A 20,426-nucleotide genomic window follows, 5' to 3' on the forward strand; every position below is an offset into this window, starting at 1 on the left:
TTTTAGGGATTTATTTATTTAATAGGGAAATAGTGTATGTGCAATGATCAATTTTTAGAAGCAGTATAGTCTTTACAGCGTTGTGTTAAAAGCACAAACTATGGAGTCTATCTGGTGGGTGGTCCTGCCACTTAGGGTCTAAGTGGCTTCAAACAGGTTGCTTTGTTTATTTTTTTTTAAGATTTATTTAATTTGAAAGGCATAGTTCAAAGGGGAGTGGTTCTCCATCAGCAACTTGATTTTACAACCAATAACAAGTTAAGTTCAAAAATTCCAAGGGCCTGTGTTGTGTTGTGGGTAAAGCTGCAGCTTACAGTGCTGCATTCCATATGGGTTCTGGTTTGACACTGGCTGCTCCACTTCTGATCCAGCTTCCTGCTAATGCATCTAGGAGAACAGTGGCAGATGACCCAAGTGATTGGGCCCCTATACCATGTAGGAGACCCCAAAGAAGCTCCTAGCTTTGGTCTGGCCCAGCCCTGGCAATTGTAGCCAGTTGGGGACTGAACCCGTGGATGGAAGATCTCTCTGTCTCTCTGTCTCTGTAACTCTGCCTTTCAAATAAAAAAAAATTTTTTTTTTTATTTTTAAAGTTCCCAGTATAAAATGTAGGTGTTTTTGCTGTCCAGTGAAGGCCATGAAATTCTATGAAATCTGTTATTGGAAAGTTAAGGTTTGGGAAGACTGCTCTAAATATATGTAACTTTGTAACCAGAACACAAGCAGAAATAATAAATGGAGGTCACTTGGATAGCCCCAGCATGCTTGGTCACTGTGGCTGGAGGCTGCTCCAGCACCTAGTGAAAACTCTCAGGGTCAGAGTAGAGATGCTTGCTGCAGCTCTGAGACCCTGCTCGTGGAGGTGGACCTGAATGCAGAGTGAGGTGCGACCCCTCTTGAATAGGAAGCTGTAATGCTTAGGGCTGTGTTCCTGTGGAAAGGGAGCCCTGGTTGCAGGTGCTTATTTTTAATTTTCTTAAAATAGAGCCAAATGGATTCCTGTTTATGCAGCAGCCAAGCTGAGGGCATTTTCCTTTCCTGTTGAACCATTCACTTTAAATTCTTTCTGCTTCTACTGTTTGTAGTTCCTTAGCCTTGGAAAAATTGCTTATGAACCAACACAGCTTTGATGCAGTGATGGTCCTTGATTTACTGTGATCATACATGAACTAGTTCATGTTATAAACACATCTTAGACCACCTAAGATTGGATGTGCATCTTTTGGAGTTTGCCGCTGTCACTGTATTTTGTTTCAGCTGCTGTTTTTTATAGTAATTGCCATAGCTGGTTGTCAGTTTGATATTTTGATTTCAAAGGTCCTGTTATACAGTCTTGTTTCAAATGTGAAGCATTGGCTTCAGAGGTCCTAAGTGATAAACATAAGCTCTAACTGGTGCTTTGTTTATTAATTGTTTACAATCGTACAGGGGGCCAGCACTGAGGCACATTGGGTAAAACCTCTGCCTGCCACACTGCATTGCATATGGGTGCCGGTTCGAGTCCCAGCCCCTCCACTTCTGATTCAGCTCCCTGCTAATGGCCTGGGAAAGCAGCAGAAGATAGCCCAAATGCTTGGATCCCTGCACCCACATGGGAGGCCTGGAGGAAACTCCTGGCTTCCAATCGGCCCAGCTCTGGCTGTTGCCACCATCTGGGGAGTGAACCAGTGGATGGAAGATTTCTCTCTCCATCTGTCCTTCTTTTACTCTCTCTCTCTGTAACTCTGTCAAATAAATAAATAAAATTTAAAAAAAAAAAAAGGTTTTACAATTGCTTTGTTACTGTACCTTTAAATTGTGTATATAGTGCTTAAACAAGTTTTTCTTGAATCTTGCAATCACACTTATTGCCTAATGAAGCTTTTATCTGTTTTTTTTTTTTTTCTGCCAAAGTTTTATATTTATGTGAACTTTAAATTTAATTGGAAGCTTGATGATACTCAGTGGGGAAGGGATTTCCAAAGCAGGCAGCTTTTACATACAGGCCAAATATAAGGAGAACTATTGTTTCTTAGCTTTAAAGTGTTCCTGATTAGTATATATTTGAAGAGTCAGCAAATTTCTTAGTTTTAGTATACTAAATGTAATAACCATTTGTGGTTAATTTATATGTAGCTGTAATCATATTTTTTTCCCTGGAGACTAACTTTTCCCCTAAAGAACTGACTTTCAAGTATGTGGAAGGGTGTATTATTATAGCCACACTGTTATGAATATTAATCTGGGGTGGGCATTTGGCATAGCAGTTAAGGTACTGCTCGGAATGCTCTCATCCCATGTCAGCATGTTTGGGGTTTAGTCCTGGCTCCACTACCAACTCCAGCTTCCTGCTAATGTGTACCCCAGTTCATAGCAGGCGATAGTCCAAGTACTTGGGTCATTTCCACTCACATGAAAGACCTGGATATTGAAAAAAGAACACTGGTTTGTATATTTAAGAAGAATACTGTATTCATTCTCCTTTATATTTTAAGCACAATTGTTTTACCTTCAGGAAGCAGAAATTCTATTTTAGCAATATGGCTTTGCTCTCCAAACATGGGGTAGATGATAACTTGTAGCAATTTTTGTAATATTCTGTCCTCATTGCCAACTAAAAATGCATGTGGTAAAATATTTTAAGAATTTATAAATCTGCGTAGGGGAAAAAGAATCCTGCATATTTGTCATATATATACCCAGTTGAGATAATTTTTATATATTTATATCTATATCTATATCTGTATCTATCTGTCTATCTATCTATATCACATAAGCACACATATACTTCATATTACTTTTATTATTTCATCAATTCATTTAAAAATGCTTTATTTAATTTTATTTGAAAGGCAGAAGGGAGAGAGAAAAAGAGTGTGGGAGAGAGAAATAAATATCTTCTTTCACTGGTTCACTCCCCAAATGCCCATGACAGCAGGGACCAGGTCGGGCTAAATCAGAAGTGCAGAACTCAATTCAGGTCTCCTGTGTGGGTGGCAGGGATCAAGTGCTTGAGGCATGATCTGCTTCCCAAGGATTGCATGAGCAGGGGCCTGGATCAGAAGCTTAGTAGCTGGCACTTGAACCAGGTACTCCGATATAGAACGAGGGTGACTTAACTGCTGGGCCAAATGCTTGTATGATACTTTAAAAATTGTTTTTACTTAAAAAATTGTATTTATTTGAAAGTTGGAATTATAGTGATAGAAGGAAAGACAGGGTATGTGGGAGACAGAGATACTGAGAGATTGATTGTTTGAGATTGAGATCTTTTATTAGCTGGTTCAGTTCTCAAATGGCCGTAACAGCAGGGGCTGGGCCAGGTGGAAGCCAGGAGACAGGAATTCTATCTGAGTTTCCCATGTGGGTGGCAGCGACCCAAGTGCTTGGGCTATCTTCTGTTGCTTTTCCAGATGCATTAGCAAGGAGCTGGATCAGAACTGGAGCTACTAGAACTCGAACTGGTGCTTGTTTGGCTTAACCTGCTGCACCACAATGCTGGTCCCTGGCCTGTACTGTTAAAAAAAATATTATGAGATTAACATCTCCCATATGTTAATAAGCATTTTCAGAAACATTTTAAGTGATTATACAAATCATCATTCTTTTAGTCATTCTTCTATTGTTGGACATTTAGGATATTTTGGGTTTTTGGTCATATGAATACTGTTATAGTTATTTTTGTTAATACATTTACATATTTCTGATTATTTTCCTATGGTATTTTGCTGAAGGATTGAATCTTATTTGCCAAAGATGAGTAAAGTAATTATAAGAGAGCACACTCTCCCCATACTTTATATGTTCTTAAAATGTTAAACATGGGGCTAGCATTATAGCATAGTGGGTAAAGCTGCAGCCTGTGATGTTAGCATCCCATGTGGGTGCTAGTTCATGTCCCAGCTGCTCCACTTCTGATCCAGCTGTCTGCTAATATGCCTTAGAAAGTAGTACAAGATGGCTCAAGTCCTTGGGCCCTTGCACGCATGTTGGAGACCCCAGGAAGCTCCTGGCTCCTGGTTTCAGTCTGGCCCAGCCCTGGCTGTTGCAGCCATTTGGGGAGTGAACCAGTGGATGGAAGATCTCTCTCTCCTCTGTCTTTTCCTCTGTCTCTCCCTCTCTCCCTGTAACTCTGCCTTTGAAATAAATAAAATAAATCTTAACAGAAATTTTAACACATATTTCCTTGTAATGAGAAAAAAAAATCACACAAACAAGTCTACAAATTATTGTGTTATCTGCTTTGTGTTTGAAACCAGAAGTAGTACTGCTAAAATACAGTCTGGTCCTGGAGGACACACAATTGTGCCTACAAAATGAAAGACATTCATCACTACAGTCTTCTTGTGGAAAGCATTTTTCCCCCCTAATGGCTCTTGATCAGCCCTTCTCAATTTGGTCCTTGAAAAAATTAAGCCCTAATGCCCTATGGTATCCACTGTAAGTAATGAGTCAACTTACTGCCTGTGAATGTTGAACTACACTGGCTTGAGTTATCCTTGGAGTAATTGAGAAAATAGTCACCAAAACCGTTTTACATAGAGCTTCATTTTTTAGTGGAATACTGGTAGAAATTATTTTTCAGAAAGATTGAACCACTCTTGGTAATGACTAGGAGTGTGTCAGGAGTCTGTTTTGCTTTACATAATCTTTAAAAATCTTTTGCCTATAAAACTTGTGCCTGTTGTATAGGTTAAAAAATGCTATGTTGTTTTAATTTGAACTTGTTTACATTTTTAAAAAAGATTTTATTTTATTTATTTGGAAGAGTTACAGAGAGAGGTAGAGACACAGAGAGAGAGGTCTTCATCCGCTGGTTCACTCCCCAATTGGTTGTAATGGCTAGAGCTGCGCGGATCTGAAGATTGGAGCCTGGAGCTTCTTCTGGGTCTCCCACGTGGGTGTGGGGGCCAAGGACTTGGGCCACCTTCTACTGCTTTCCTAGGCCTTAACAGAGAGCTGGACTGGAAGCGGAGCCACCAGGACTTAAACAAGTGCCCGTTTGGGGTGCCTGCACTTCAGGCCCGGCCTTTAACCCGCTGCACCACAGCTCCAGCCCCACTTGTTTACATTTTTAATGTATATTGACTATTTTCATTTTATGATTATGTATTCATTGTTAATTTTTCTTGAGGAGGGAAAGATCTTAGTATTTCGTTGATTTACATAGGCTCTTTATATGGTGAAGATAACGTTTTTTTCTTTATCTTTTGCTGTAGTTTTCAGTATTTGTCATTTGCCTTTACTTTTTTTTAAAAGATTTATTTATTTACTTGAAAGTCAAAGTTATGCAGAGAAGGAGAGGCAGAGAGAGAGGTCTTCTTTCTTCCATCCGCTGGTTCACTCCCCAGTTGGCTAAATTGGCCGGAGCTGTGCTGATCCGAAGCCAGGAGCCAGGAGCTTCCTCCGGGTCTTCCCACACGGGTGCAGGGGCCCTAGGACTTGGGCCATCTTCTACTGCTTTTCCACACCATAGCAGAGAGCTGGATCGGAAGTGGAGCAGCTGGGTCTCGAACTGGTGTCCATATGGGATGCCAGCACTGCAGGCAGTGGCTTTACCCGCTACGCCACAGTGCCAGCTCCGCTTTTTGTTTTTTGATGCATACAAATTTTAAATTTCTGAGGAGTAAAGTGTATAATAATCTGTAATTTCTTTTTTTACTTCGAAAGCCTCTCTCTATCTGAATATCACAAAATATATCTACATTTTCTGTAGTTCAGATTTTTAAAAAATCTTTCATCTGCTGTTTGAGTCCCCAAATGGCCACAATGGCCAGCACTGGGCCAGGCCTATGCCAGGAGTTGGAAGCTTCATCCAAGTCTCCCATGTGGGTATCAGGGGCAAAGCACTTGGACCATCTTCTGCTGCTTTTTCTCAAGTGATTAGCAAGGAACTGGACCAGAAGTGGAGCAGCGGAAACATGAACCAGGAGCCATATGGGATGCTGTTGTTGTAGACAGTGACTTTACTTGCTGTGCCACAATGCTGGTTCGCCATTCGAATTTTACGCTTAGTTTTTAAATCTTCCTGGAATTTATTTTGTATTTGTGTATGAGGAGATAATTTTTTTGATATTTTGATATTTTCCTAATAATTGAATGGGTTTCTGAACACTGTGTGATAAATGATCAGTCTCTTTCCTTTTAGTTTGTAGCATTTCTTTTGGTCATTAAGTGCTTATACATTGCAAGGTCTGTTCATTGATCTGTTTGTTGATACTGTTTTTCTAGTACTAGGTAAATTATTACAGGTTTGTAATTTGTATTAAAGGTTGGTTGGGCATTATTAATTCTCTTGAATATTTTGAATATTTATTTTTCCTTTTTTAATCTTGATAATTTTTGCTTTTCTCTTTTAACGTGTATTGTTGAGGTATAGTTTATACTATGTAAAAAGCACACATCTTATCCATCACAGTTTCATGAGTTTTCACAGATGCCAATATTTCCATCATCTGCAGTCCTGTCACCATATAGATCATGTCAATCATTTCACAAGGCTCCCTTGAACCCCTTCCACTCAGAATAATCCTGTCCCCAGCAACTAGTGTCTGATTCCTTTATCTTCCATTAATTTTGCCCATTTTAAAATTAAATATAAAGGAAGTAATATAGTCTTCATTTTATTGTGTCTGCCTTCTCTTGCTTGCATATTGATTTTGACATTTATCTGTATTGTACGTATCTGTAGTTACCTTTTTAATACTGAATGGTAGTCTGTTATAATGGATCTGGCATAATTAGTTTATCCATTTTCCTATTGATGGATGTTTGGGTTGTTTCCACTTCTTTGGCTGTTATGATTGAAGCTATAGAAACATTTTTATATATGTGTGTTTGTGGACATATGTTTTCATTTCTCTTCAGGGAAATACCTAAAAGTGGAATTGCTAGGTCATAGGATGGCTGCATATCTAATTTTAATGAGAAACTCTCAGAACAATTTCAAAAATGTTGCTATAATTTCATATTGTAGTTGCTTTACATTCTCAACAACATTTGGCATTGTTGTGTAAATCTTAGCCATTCTGATGGGTGTGTAGTTGTAGTCTGTTGTGATTTTAAATTGTATTTCCTTTAATGAATGACTAATGATATTCGTCACTTTCCATTTGCTTGTTGCCTACTAGTATATCTTCCTATTTGAAAGTTCTAAGCCTTTTGCCTTTTAGAACAGTTGGATATTTTTTAGTTTTTGAGTTGTAAGTTGTTTATATGTTCTTTTTTTTTGACTGTCAGAAACTCATTTTTATTTTTCCATTCTGTATAAATAAAAAGCAGCCAATAAGCATATTTCCCTTACATTCAACTTCCATGACCAAATTTTCAGGAACTACTGAAAAACTTCAAGTAAATGCTCTATAAAGAACAGTCTATAATTGCTGATACAGTTTTGCTGAATATATTATACACTTTTGCTTAAGATACTTTATAAAGTAGCTACCTCTTAGAACATATTATATAAACTCTCTTTACTGTCTTAAATAAAATTAAAAATTTGAAGCTTCATGCAGATGTGACATTTTAAATACCTATGTTCCTGAACACAAGCTAAGACTTAGCCAGGCTACCAGTTTATATGTTCTTGATACAAGTTTTTTGAAAGTTACCATTTTTGCCAGTGTGAGGTTATTATTTTTGTAACAATCTCTTTTGATAAGCATTAATTTTAAATTTTTGTGAAGTCCAAATCTTAAGTTTCACAGTAGTGCTTTCTTTCATTTTTAAAAAAAGATTATTTATTGGAAAGAGTTACAGAGTGAGCATCTGGTTCATTTCTTTCACTCCCCTAGTGGCTGCCGCGGCCAGCGCTGTGCCAGTCTGAAGCCAGGAGCTGGGTGCTTTCTTCTGGTCTCTCATGCGGGTGCAGGGACCCAAGGACTTGGGCCATCCTCCACTGCACTCCCAGGCCACAGCAGAGAGCTAGACTGGAAGAGGAGCAACTGGGACTAGAACCCGGGGTGCCAGTGCCGCAGGCGGAGGATTAGCCAAGTGAGCCACAGAGCTGGCCTGGTTCATTTCTTTGATTCATTCCCCAAATGGCTGCTATGGCCTGTGCTAGGCCAGGCTGAAGCCAGGAACTTCTGGATCTCCCATGTGGGTGGCAGGCGCCCAGACATTTGGGCCATCTTCCACTGCTTTTCCAGGCCATTAGCAGGGAGTAGGATTTGAAGTGGAGCAGCCAGGACATGAATTGGCACCCCATATGGGATGTTGGATTTGCAGACAGCAGTTTAACTTGCTGTGCTATAGTGCTGTTCATAAATAGTGCTTTCTAACATAGATATGAACTGCTTCTCTTGAAAGTGTGCAGTCAGCTGAAGTGATTGTGAAAGCTTTTGTGATCCTAGATCCAGGTATTTACATTGCAAATACAACTAAGAAAGTATAATCTCTACACTGTGGATGCAGGAGTTAATGTCTGTTTGAAATGTATGTATTTATTTGGGTTTATGTCATAGAATTGGCACTCAGGAAAGCAAAGTTATTTTCTTTAAAATACCCCATGAAGATTTCATATGGTATTTTCATGTTTTTTTTTTTTTTTTTTTTTTAATTTGAAAGTTTAATTTGAATGGCACAGAGAGCTGGAGAGAGAGAATACTTCCATTTACTGATTCTTTCCCCATATGCCCACAAGAACCAGGGCTGTGCTAGTCTGAAGCCAGTAGCCTGGAACTCAATCTGAGTCTCCCATGTGTGTGGCAAGGTCCCAGGTAGTTGAGCCAAAACCTTCTACTTCCCAGGTTATGCATTAGCTTCTTCCAGGTTATGCATTAGCAAGAAGCTGTATTGGAAGCAGAATAGTGTGGACTCAACCAAGCATTCTGATAAGGGATGCAGGTATCCCAGGGACTATACCAAAATCCCACCCCTCATATGATATTTTTATTTGCTTTCAACAAGGTTGCTAAAACATGAAGCAATCTTTTGTACTGTTTGCTACCTAAATTGATTGTTTCTTAATTAATTTTTCAAAAAATTTTGTTTTGAAGAGCTTTAAGAAATCTATAAATCAGCTTTTTATTATATAGTGAAGCACTTATGACAGGGAATTTATAAGGAACATGGTTTACCTCAGCTCATGGTAGTAGAGCTTCATTGTCCAAGATTGGGTGGCCCCATTAGTTGGGCACAGCAAAAAGCAGTGCATGAGAAGGAGTGTGGAAGTGATATCGGGAATGACCCCCTAAAATTTATGCGAAAATGTGACCCCTTGAAGTTTCCCAGAAGTGCCATCTGGGATGCCACATATGTTACCGGAATTTGGGGTGCCATATGATATCACCATATGCTTATTAATAAATCCCCAATATAATAAGCCCAAGAGGGTTCTTGCCTAGTATTTAGAGAAGGATTCTAAATACCAGCACAGATAAACGAGGCAGCATGGTACATTTTAGGCTTTTATTTAGTGCGAAAGGTGCATAGGAAAGTGAGAGCTTTATTTAAAAGAGTGAGGTAAATCTGGGTTCATACTGAGCACCAGGAACCAGCCACGTGGAGGAGCATCAAGGCCTAGAAGTCTAGGGCGTGTAGCCCGAAGGCACAGGGCTACAGCAAGCCTCCTTCTGGCAAGAGGCCAGGGAAGAAGAGAAGGGCCAGGACACACCATGTCCCAGGCTTTTAACCCACTTCCAAAGGGGAGTGGTTAATTGACCTGATTGGCCGGTGGGCACTCAGGTGTGGCCAGGTAGGGCGTGAGGTCACACAGGGGGCGTGGTGAAGGGATAGTCTTCCAGCTCACAAACCTAATCAATTTTAACCTGTATGCCTGTAAAACCAGCGTTATGTGGACAGTGCCAGAGCCTACAGCCCCGGAGTGCTTCTGCAGCTGAACAGAGGGAAGTAAATCCTTGAGTGAGCTCTTGGAAAGCATTCTGGGGTTTCATGAAATAATTATGCTCTTCCAAGGCCCCTGGGCCTGTGATGGAAGGAGTAGCCTCAAAAATCTTAGAAATGGGGGTAAGCTTTTTCTTCTTTCTTTCTTTGGTCAAGCTGTGAATTTTCTGGATCTTTTGGCTATGGTTTCTTTTGCTTCTGAATCTTACTGTAAAACTCAGTAAAAGCAGCCAGTAATACCCATTTTGCAGCCTAAATGCTTTGCTATTTTGAAATCTCTTCCTCCAAAAATAGCTAATCTATTATCTTTATGTTTGGTCTCTCATGAAGTCTGAGCACAAGGACACAGTAAAGCCAGGTTATTCACCATGGTACAGCAAGATTCAGTTCCCCATAGGATCCTCATTTCTGTCTGAAACCTCATCAGCATGGCCTTTACTGTCCACATTCTGATAATACTCTGATCATGACCGTGGAGATTTTCTATCACTTTCCTAGTTTCCTCATCTTTTGAGCCTTCACCAGATCACTCATGATGTTCTGCTTATAGAATCCTGGGCTTTTCTTGCTTAAACTTCCAAAATCTGCCAGTTAACCAGTTCCAAAGCTGTCTGAACATTTTTAGATAGAATAACAGCCTCAATCCTGGTACCAAAATCTGTCTTAGTTAGGGTTCTATAGAGAAAGAAACAATGGGATATCTGCGTAGGTATTTGAAGGAGAATTTATTAGGGTAATTGGCTCACACAATTATGGCAGTCCCGTGGTAAGGCTTCTGTGGACGGGAGCCCCAGAGATGCTGATAGTGTGGCTCAGTTCAAGTCTGAAGGCCTCAGAACCAGGAAGATCAGGGGCATAACTCTGAGTTCAGGCTGAAATCCTGAGTACCAGTGAGGGGCCTGCTGGTGTAATTCCTGGAGTCCAAAGGCTGGCGACTGATGTGTAAGACAGGGGTTGAACCTGTCCCAGTCCTCAGAGCAAGAGCCTAATTTACCTTCTGTATTTATACACTTCAGATCTCCAGCCGATTCGTGGTCCTTGGTCACAATGAGACTGGGTCCTCTCTCCTATCCATTCATTCTTATATGCTAATCTCATTTAGAAACACCTTCACAGGCACACCCAAATAATACTTTTCCAGGTGTCTAGATATTCTTTAGTACAGTCAAGTTGACACCTAAAATTTACCCTCATAATCTACTTAACACAAAATCATGTGTAAAAGAGTCTTAGACATTTATTTGATAGTAGCCATGAAAAATACTAAAGGATTGTGTACAATTACTTATATTTACACCACAATATTATACTTTTTGATTGCAAAACAACCTCTAACTAAAATTAACTCCCTAATCTGAGGAAGTATTGTAGCTATCACTAAACTCATGAGGTAATTTGTTTCTCCAGTTATTAACATGTGGATGTTCTGTGTTATCTGGAAGGCGTTTCTTTTGGGGAATTCAAGCTGAAGGCACGAAGTAACGACCACCTACATGTAGCTCCTAGACTGACTGAAGGCCACCTTTTTCATCATAAAGAACTTAGTATCCCTGACTGAGCAAAGAATACCATGAGTACCACAGACCAACCAGGAACTTGTACTTGAGCTGACCATGCACCTGTCAGCCCCAGCTTAAAAGAACTTTCACTTCTGACTCCTCTGGGAGCCAGAGAATTTAGTAGTAGTTGCCAAAGTCCTTGTTCTGTGCTTTGTGATAAAGGCCTCCTTTCTTCCACCACTCGCATGTCAGTGATTGACTTTCTGTACACTGGGTGAGCGGACAGTGTGGGGAGTTCTTTAACAGTTACTCCAACCAGTTTTGGGCATTGTTGTATATCAAGAAGTTATAGAGAAAGAGGTAATTTATTTTTACAAATGTGGTAATGCAACAGTTTTTAAAGTAAAATTTGTATTAAAATGTAACATACAAAAGTATTCCAGTCCTGGGTGTGTATTGTTTGAATTTTCACAAAGTGAATATACTGTGATATGCAACTACCAGGTGAAAAAATGTCTTATCAGATCCCTGAAGCACCTCCTTATGACCTTACGACTTCTTCTAGTCATACCGCTGTGATCATCCTGATGGCTAACACTGTCAAGTTTGCATGATTTTGAACTTGGCTTGTATATAATTAGAATTTTATGGTTCTCTTTTGTATGTTTTCTGCAATGATAAGTGTAAGCACACCAGAATAGATAAGAACTAAAAACCATCTTCATGTTTTTCTAGTGAATTTACAAGCTTTTAGACCTTTCTGGATGTCAGAATTAAGATTTGGATCATCTAGGCTCAAATGTTACAGATTCATAGAACAGTTAGAACAGCATTAAGAATTTTAAAGTGTAGTGTTTCTCAGTTGTAAATTATAAACTCCTTGTTATAAATCAATTAAAAAGCAAAAGCAAGAAACAAACTCTTTGCTAAGTAAGCCCAAGTCTGATCAAATTAGAGTCTCTGGGGAATGACTTCTGGGTTTTGGAATGTCTCACAAGGGTTGAGAATTAGTAGCTTAAGTGCAATCTGTGAAACAAAAGGGAGCACTGCTGTATTTAGAATGAAGGGTGGATTTCTACTAATTTTTGCAAATACTGAATCCAGCCTCCCCCAGCCCCCCCACCCCTTTTAAAAATAGGTAGAGTAATTTTGTGGAGGCTAGTCAAATGATTTGCTCAAAGTAGCTCATTTAGGTAGTCATCCCTACCAGGGGACATGGTTTGATTAAAATAGAGTAGACCTTGGTCTTAATGAGGCCAGCATCTTTGATTTGATCCTCACATGTGTATCTACTGGTTCTTTTTTTTTTTTTTTTTTTTTTTTTTTTAAGATTTTATTTATTTATTTGAGAGAGTTGCAGACAGTGAGAGGGAGAGACAGAGAAAGGTCTTCCAAATGGCCGCTACGGCCAGAGATGTGTCAATCGAAAGCCAGGAGCCAGGTGCTTCTTCCCAGTCTCCCACGCAGGTGCAGGAGCCCAAGCACTTGGGCCATCTTCTACTGCATTCCCAGGCCAGAGCAGAGTTGGATTGGAAGAGGAGCAGCCGGGACTAGAACCGGCACCCATATGGGATGGCAGCACCACAGGCGGAGGATTAACCTACTGCACCACATTGCCAGCCTCGGAAGCCATTTTAAAGCCTTATTAATGTAGGGTAAAGGACAAAGAATATATTAAAGAATGTAGGTGGGGACAGCCTTGTGGCATAGCAGGTAAAACCACTGCCTGTGATACTGGGCTCCAGTTTGTGTCCTGGCTGTTCCACTTTGGATCCAGCTTCCTTCCAGGCCTGGGAAAAACAATGGTGGATGGCCCAAGTGTTTGGGCCCGTGCCACCCACGAAGGATATCTGGAAGGAGCTCCTGGCTTTGGACTAGCCCAGCCCTGGCTGTTGTGGTCATCTAGGGAGTGAACCAGCGGTTGGAAGATCTCTATTTCTCCCTCTCTCTCTGTAACTCTGCTTTTCAAATAAATAAAATAGAAATCTTAAAAAAATTTTTAAAACCTTTTCATGTATACTGATAGGACTGTTACTCTACACTTGACTTACAGTTTAGAATTAGCTAGCATTTTTTGTGTGTACTAAATATGTAGTAGAGTTTCAAGCAGTATGATATGAAAAGCACACTTGTGAAAAGGGATATGCTGATTTGGAATCAGTCTTGTGCAGTGGATTATCTATTATAGTCTGTCAGTTACCTAGTGTCATTTTCATTCTGATTTGCTTGGTAGCTAGATTTGGTTTTCATAGAATAATTTTGTTAGACTTACCCTTTCCCAGGGAATTATTTATGTGACTAATTTTGTTTGGATGCCTCTTTTTTTTTTTTTTTTTTTTTTTTTTTTTGTGGTGCTAGCTTATGTGAAAGCACCTTAACTGTTTGTTCCGTGTGTGTGTGATGTGCGTGTGCTTCTTTGACCAGAGTCATGGTCTCTGTACTTTCTTGCCTTTTTCTTTTCTCTGAAGGAAAGGAAGAGTGATAAATGGAAGAAAAATTACATTGCTTCTGATAAATTTTGAGTGCACAGTGGCCTCGGTGTTGATACAGCTTTACTGGGCACTGACATTGGTCCCTGTCAGCTCTACAGCATGTGTGCAGCTGACTGCCAGCAGGGACTCCCTTCAGATGCCTAGCTTCTTGCTTCTTGCTTCTTGCCTCCAATTATGTTCATTCAGCAAAATCTGTTTCCAGTAACAGCCTTGCCAAGATTAACTGTTAACACTTTCATACCTGATTCTGTGCACTTAACTCTTCTTTTTATGTTACTTTCATTAACACTGTCATACTACATGCTGTCTGATACACCACATAACCTTCTGACTGAGGTCAGTGACCATACTGAGTTGTTTTTTATCAATAAGGGAAATGCTTTATTAATCTGTGTTCTCCACACCCTTTGAAACATCATAGTGACTCCAGAGATGCTCCTGTTTCTTTCCATCAAAATCTGCTCATAGGACTAATGGGCAGCCCTTTTTCCCTTGCTGCCATGAGTGAATGTGTGAAAGTATGCATGCAGTTGGCTGCTCCAAGGAAGGGCAGGCACACACACCCAGGATTGCTGTTGTCGGGAGAAGCTCGGCACCGTTACCAAACCAAAACTCCATTACTGGGCCCCTTGAAGGTGACCAGGATTCGGCTCCCTTCCCCACTTTGTTCTTTACCCATCTTTCCTGTTGATTCATAAACTACTATTTCAGTGACCACATTTGGTTATCTTGAGCACCTCATATACTTGTGTTGCAGGTGCCTGAAACTTTGGGGTTGTAGGGAGTAAAGCAGATGCTGCTGGAATGAGCAGTGTCTTTATAGTTCCTTGTAGGTCCTGCTGCTGCTTTTTGACTGCAGAGCATTCTTAAGTTAATGCCTAATGAAATGGTCCTTCTGTGAGTTGATTTTACTCTTTAAGATTTTAAAAAAATTTTGATAGTGTTTGTTAAAAATTCTATTTAGCTTTATTATTTGAAAGGCAGACATACATACGCACACAGTGTGGGGGGTGAGAGAGAGAGACCTCGCATCTGCTGGTCACTCCTCAAATGCCTGCAAGAACTGGGGCTGGGCCAAACTGAAGCTTTGAACTGGGAACTTAATCTAGGTCACCATGTGGCTGTTAGGGGCTCAACCACTTGAGCCATTATTTGTTGCCTTCCAGGTTGGGAATTAGCAAGGAGCTGGACTCAGGAATGGCACCAGAACTTGAACCCAGGCACTTGAATATGGAATGTGGGCATCTCAAGTGGTTTCCAAACTGTGAGGCCAAACATCTGCCCTGAAGTTATTTTTGATGGAACAAAGCTCTTTCAAACCTGAGCTTGTTTAGTATGATAATGTTTAAAAGATATTGCTTGCTTATTTGAGAGGCAGAGAATGAGAGAGACAGAGAGGGAGTGTGTGTGTGTGTGTGTGTGTGTGTGTGTGGTGCATGCAGGCAAGCAAGTTTACCCATCTGTTGGGTCACTCCCCAAATACCCACAACAGCTTGTCTGGGCTGGACTGGAACCAGAAGCCAAGAACTAAATCCGGATCTCCCAAGTGGGTGGCAGGAACTCAGTTACTGCCTCCCAGTGTTTGCATTGACAGGAAGCTGGACTTAGGAGCTCAGAATAGATACCAGGAATTCTGATGTGGGACACAGATGTCTTAACCACTAGGCTAAATGCCTGTTCCCTAGCGTATGGTATTTTTGCTATTTTGATTTGTGATTTGGGGACACTTTTTTGTTTCTGTACTTCTCTTCCCCCACCAATTCCTCCATATCTTCCTGCCTGTCTTTCTCATTTGTCCCTATACTAACAGGGCTACTTCATGGTTAAATTGACTAAATCTCCAGGAAGGGTACTCTGGAGAATTTAATCTGATCATTTTTATTGAGATTATGATGTTTATACATGGGCATTATACCTGTTTGATGCTTCCTTTGGTTGATGCACCTCATTCTCTTTTTCCCTTACTCAAACATAGGAAAAGAGAAATATTCTCGAGATATCTCATGCCCTGTGAAGCAAGAGAACCACGTATTAATTAGCTCAGTGTGATAAGATTCCTAGGAATCAATTTTGTGGGAAGCCAAACCAGTTTAATGCCTTACCAAGTGAAGGGTAAAGGACAGGCGACAGAGTGTAGGCGGATGCAGGGGCTGAGTGTGAGGACTGTGTTGCTCCTGTGGCATCCTGAATTTGAAAATATTATAGCCTAGTTAAGAAAGTAAGGGTAAACTATGTAAATATTTGATTCAGCAGCTGGGGTAGGATGGGCATTGGTGTGCTGGGCTTGGTATTAGGTGGTAGAGATACAAAGATGAGCAGGTCTTAAAACCTTTAAGAGGCACATAATTTGGTGGGGAAGCAAAAAATAATACAAATGATACCATATTATAAGGGCAGTAGTCCTTATAATGAGAATGAGAATATCACTGGGAAATAGAGGGGCTTTGCCTCATTCAGGGGAGTCAGAACAAGCTTTGTAAAGGAGGTGATGGCTGAGCTGAGAAATAAAGGACAACTAAGATTTAGATAGAAGTGAAAGAGGGGGAATGGTAGAGGAGACTGCATAAATAAAGGTTGAGAGTAAATAGTAACTAGCATAGAATCTGGGTAACTAAAAACTGGGGTTTCTCTCACGTGTATTATAGTGGCTTATTGTTACTTAAGTTATTTTATTTTTGTTTTCTTAAAGATATATTTATTTTATTTGAAAGGAAGAGATACACAGAGAGGGAGAGATACAGAGAGAGAGAAGAGCCTTTCCATCTGCTGGTTCACTCCCCGAATGGCCACATCAGCAGGTGCTGGGCCTGACCGAAGCCAGAAGCCAGGAGCTTCTTCCGGGTCTCCCATGTGGGTGCAGGGACCCAAGCACTTGGGTCATCCTCTGCTGCCTCCCAGGTGCATTAGAAGGGAGCTGGACTGGAAGTGGAGTAGCTGGGATTTGAACCAGCACCCATACGGGATGCCGGCGCTGCAGGCAGCGCTTAACATGCTACGCCACAGCGCCAGCCCATTACTTAGTTCTTGATTGCCTTAAGAAGTCCATAGTATATGGAATATATTTATGACATTAGAACTTTTCTATTTTTATAGTATTTTCCTCCATTTAATTTCCATTCTGGTTTGTGCTAGCATAAAGATTGATTCAACAACAGGTTCATATCAACATTAGGCATTAGAGTGGTGTTTCTCAGGCATATCTCGCCACTAAGATTTAGGTACTGAGTTCTCAGAGCACAGAGGTTGATGTTCTTTTTCTTTCCTGAATTTAGTAGTAGAGAGTAGTTGTAAGAAATTTAGTGTAGTTGTTCATTTTCTTTACTCTGACATCTTTTTAAGAGGAGAATAACTTTTCTTAGCTCTAAGTGAACAGTAAAAATGTTAAACAATTAAGTACATCCATTTTAGTTCTAGCGTGGTTCTTTCCTGCATTAATGTGTCTATTGCTGGCATTTAGATCATTCTGAGAAGTTTGCTTTGATTTAGTATTTGTCTTTTTTATTTTTTTAAAAAGATTTATTTATTTATTTGAAAGAGTTACACAGAGAGAGGAGAGGCAGAGAGAGGGAGAGAGAGAGAGCCTCCATCCAATGGCCCACTCCCCAATTTGCCGCAACGGCCGGAGCTGCGCTGAGCCAGAGCCAGGAGCCTCCTCCAGGTCTCCCATGTGAGTGCAGGGGCCCAAGGACTTGGGCCATCCTCCACTGCTTTCCCAGGCCACAGCAGAGAGCCGGACTGGAAGTGGAGCAGCTGGGACCCAAATTGGCACCCATGTGGGATGCCGGTGCCTCAGGTCTCTGGAGACTCATTAAATTACTTTATCTAGTTTACTCTTCTAAAATGATAGAAATCAGCCCATCTTTTCATAGACATTATTAAATATTCTTAGGTCTGTTCTACAGTTACTCGTTGGGTTCTGAACATTTGAGTATATTGCATGTAAAATAAGTGCTTTTTTTTTTCTTTTTTGCTCTTAATTTAAAATTTGTAACAGGATATAGTGTTGGTGAGTGTGTGTATGTATACAACTATTGGGCTTTACCAGTATATAAATTTATTTTTGGATGAGAACAGTACTAAAATTCTGAAAGATTATTATTCGCTGTTAATTATCTGAAAATATTTCTCAAGCATCGAATATTTTTTTACTATATATTCTTTAGGGAAGAGAGATAACTTTATAGGTATTTGAAATGATTCCACAAAATTTGTTCTGAATTTCATTCAGAAATGTATTGAGCATTTATCATACCAAGTACTATGCTGTGGCTAAGATAAAAAGATGAGAATAAAAAAGTCCTAGAAAGCTTATTGAGGACAAACAGGGTAAAGTGCAGGGCATCTGGTGTGTGCTGCTCTAGGGCTGAGCATGCAGTGCTGTGCAGCAGATAAGACCATCGGACAACTTGAGGAAGGTGGAGGTTTGACTCTGAGACTTAAGTAAGAATTGTTATAAACTCTTTGCCTCTTAGTTTATGTATTCGCATGTTTCAGGAAAAATTAATTTAACATAATAATGGGGTAAAATACTGAAATTTTCTCTACCTTAGTCATCTTGATGACTAGTACATTCATTTTTTTGTGATGCATTGTTTGTGATGGTGATCATTTTCATGTATTCATAGTACACTTTTTCTATAACTAAAAATGTTTTTAGACTACATAGTTGTGTTATGTTAGGAACCAGGATAAATTGCTTCAAAGTGTTCTCTTGTTCCAAGAAGCTAATGATAGTTATCTGTTGGAAGTACTGCTTAAGAGGAGCTTCCTATGTTTATCTAAGATATAGAAAAGGTTATTGTGATTTGTCATTATTTTTGCAGATGTGTGTGTTTAAAATAAAAATCATAGTCTTTGTCACATAATTAAGGTTTTTATTACTGTTGTTCACAATATCATTGACATACAGCTTGGTGTAATAATAGCACAGTCTTGGAGTGCATTTTCTGTAACTATTTTTCCACTTTTCAAATCAAATCAAACTGAGTGTTAACAGTGCAAAGTATGCTAGTAGATGTTGCCGTACAGTTTGGAATGTGGGATGAGCATTTAGCCTAGTGGTTAAGACACTGGTTAAGGTGCCTGCGTCCCATGTCAGAGTCCCTGGATTTAATAATGTCTGACTCCAGGTCCTGACTCATGCACATATGGGAGACTGCAGTGATAGCTCAAGTGATTGGGTTCTTGTCATCCAAGTAGGAGATTGGATTGAGTTTCTGGCTTCCAGCTTTGGTGGTCTAGCCTCATCTGTTGGCAGGCATTTGAGGAGTGAACCAGAGGATGGGAGTGCTTGCTGTGTCTCAAAAAAAGAAAAAAAGAAGTATAGGATGCGGGATTGTTTTGCAAAGTGTAAGGAGCAGAGTTCCCAAATGGAAATTCCTCCAATATACATGTCTTGGAAATCTCACTAAATTCAGTGCCTTGGTTTTTGGCTGATCATTATGAATGTCTGCGAGATAGGCAAGTATGGGGTTTTTTAATGTTTTTTTTTTTTTTTTTTTTTTAAAGATTTACTTTATTTATTTGGAAGATTAGTTGGAGAGAGAGAGAGAGAGACTGACCTTCATCCAAATGGCCATAATGGCTGGAGCTGAGCTGATCCACAGTCAGGAGCCAGGAGTTTCTTTCAGGTCTCCCACATGGGTGCAAGGGCCCAAGCACTTGGACCTTCCTCTGGTGCTTTCACAGGCACATTAGCAGGGAGCTAGATTGGAGGTGGAGCAGCTGGGACTCGAACTGTGCCCATATGGGATGCTGGTGCTGCAGGTCGGGACTTTAACCCGCTGTGCCACAGCGTTGGCCCCAAGTATGTTTGTTTTAACTTTTGTATGATGTACTGGCAATAAATGCAAGTTAATATACTGTCATTTTGTAGATTTTCTCAATTTTTTAAAAGAAGCTATGAAACAGACTAAGGTGAATCCTTATTTCCTGAATGTAGGTTTCTGAGAAACCTTGTGGCTATTTTCAGCCTCCTGACCCCAGTGTGCCCTATTACTGCTAAAGAGAGACAAATGCTGATTTAGAATGCTGTTTTTATCTTGGTTCTAGCATATGCAGATGACGATCCAGGCTCTCCAGGACGAACTGCGGATCCAGAGGGACCTGAATCAGTTGTTTCAGCAAGATAGTAGCAGCAGGACAGGTGAGCCCTGTCTGGCCGAGCTGACAGAGGAGAACTTCCAGAGGCTGCATGCCGAGCATGAGAGGCAGGCCAAAGAGCTGTTCCTTCTTCGGAAGACTCTGGAGGAAATGGAACTGCGTATTGAGACGCAGAAGCAGACCCTCAACGCTCGGGATGAATCCATTAAGAAACTTCTGGAGATGTTGCAGAGCAAAGGACTCTCCGCCAAGGCTACAGAGGAGGACCATGAGAGGACAAGACGGCTGGCCGAGGCGGAGATGCACGTGCACCACCTGGAAGGTCTTTTGGAGCAGAAGGAGAAGGAGAACAATATGTTGAGAGAGGTGAGTGATCACTTTCTTGGTTGGTGTAATTTACGACTACTTTTCCTGACGATCAACGTCTTGGCTTACCTACCTTGTGTGTTCTGCTGTGCTAGTGGAAGGGAATTCTGTCTTCTGTATTTAAGCGCTTGATTGCTGCTCTGAT

At 40.4% G+C, this 20,426-nt stretch overlaps 1 protein-coding gene across 17 annotated transcripts in view; it reads left to right on the forward strand.

The window, feature by feature from the left end:
- Positions 1–20,426, forward strand: part of ERC1 (ELKS/RAB6-interacting/CAST family member 1) — a 518,217-nt gene that overhangs the window by 76,802 nt on the left and 420,989 nt on the right. For all 17 annotated transcript variants that reach the window (XM_008259816.4, XM_002712778.5, XM_002712779.5 and 14 more), the window contains one exon: positions 19,865–20,281. In XM_008259816.4, coding sequence (XP_008258038.1) covers positions 19,865–20,281 — 417 coding nt within the window. The remainder of the gene's footprint in view (positions 1–19,864; positions 20,282–20,426) is intronic.

Source organism: Oryctolagus cuniculus, chromosome 9 (assembly GCF_964237555.1).
Source record: "Oryctolagus cuniculus chromosome 9, mOryCun1.1, whole genome shotgun sequence".
In the NCBI taxonomy this organism is placed as follows: domain Eukaryota; kingdom Metazoa; phylum Chordata; class Mammalia; order Lagomorpha; family Leporidae; genus Oryctolagus; species Oryctolagus cuniculus.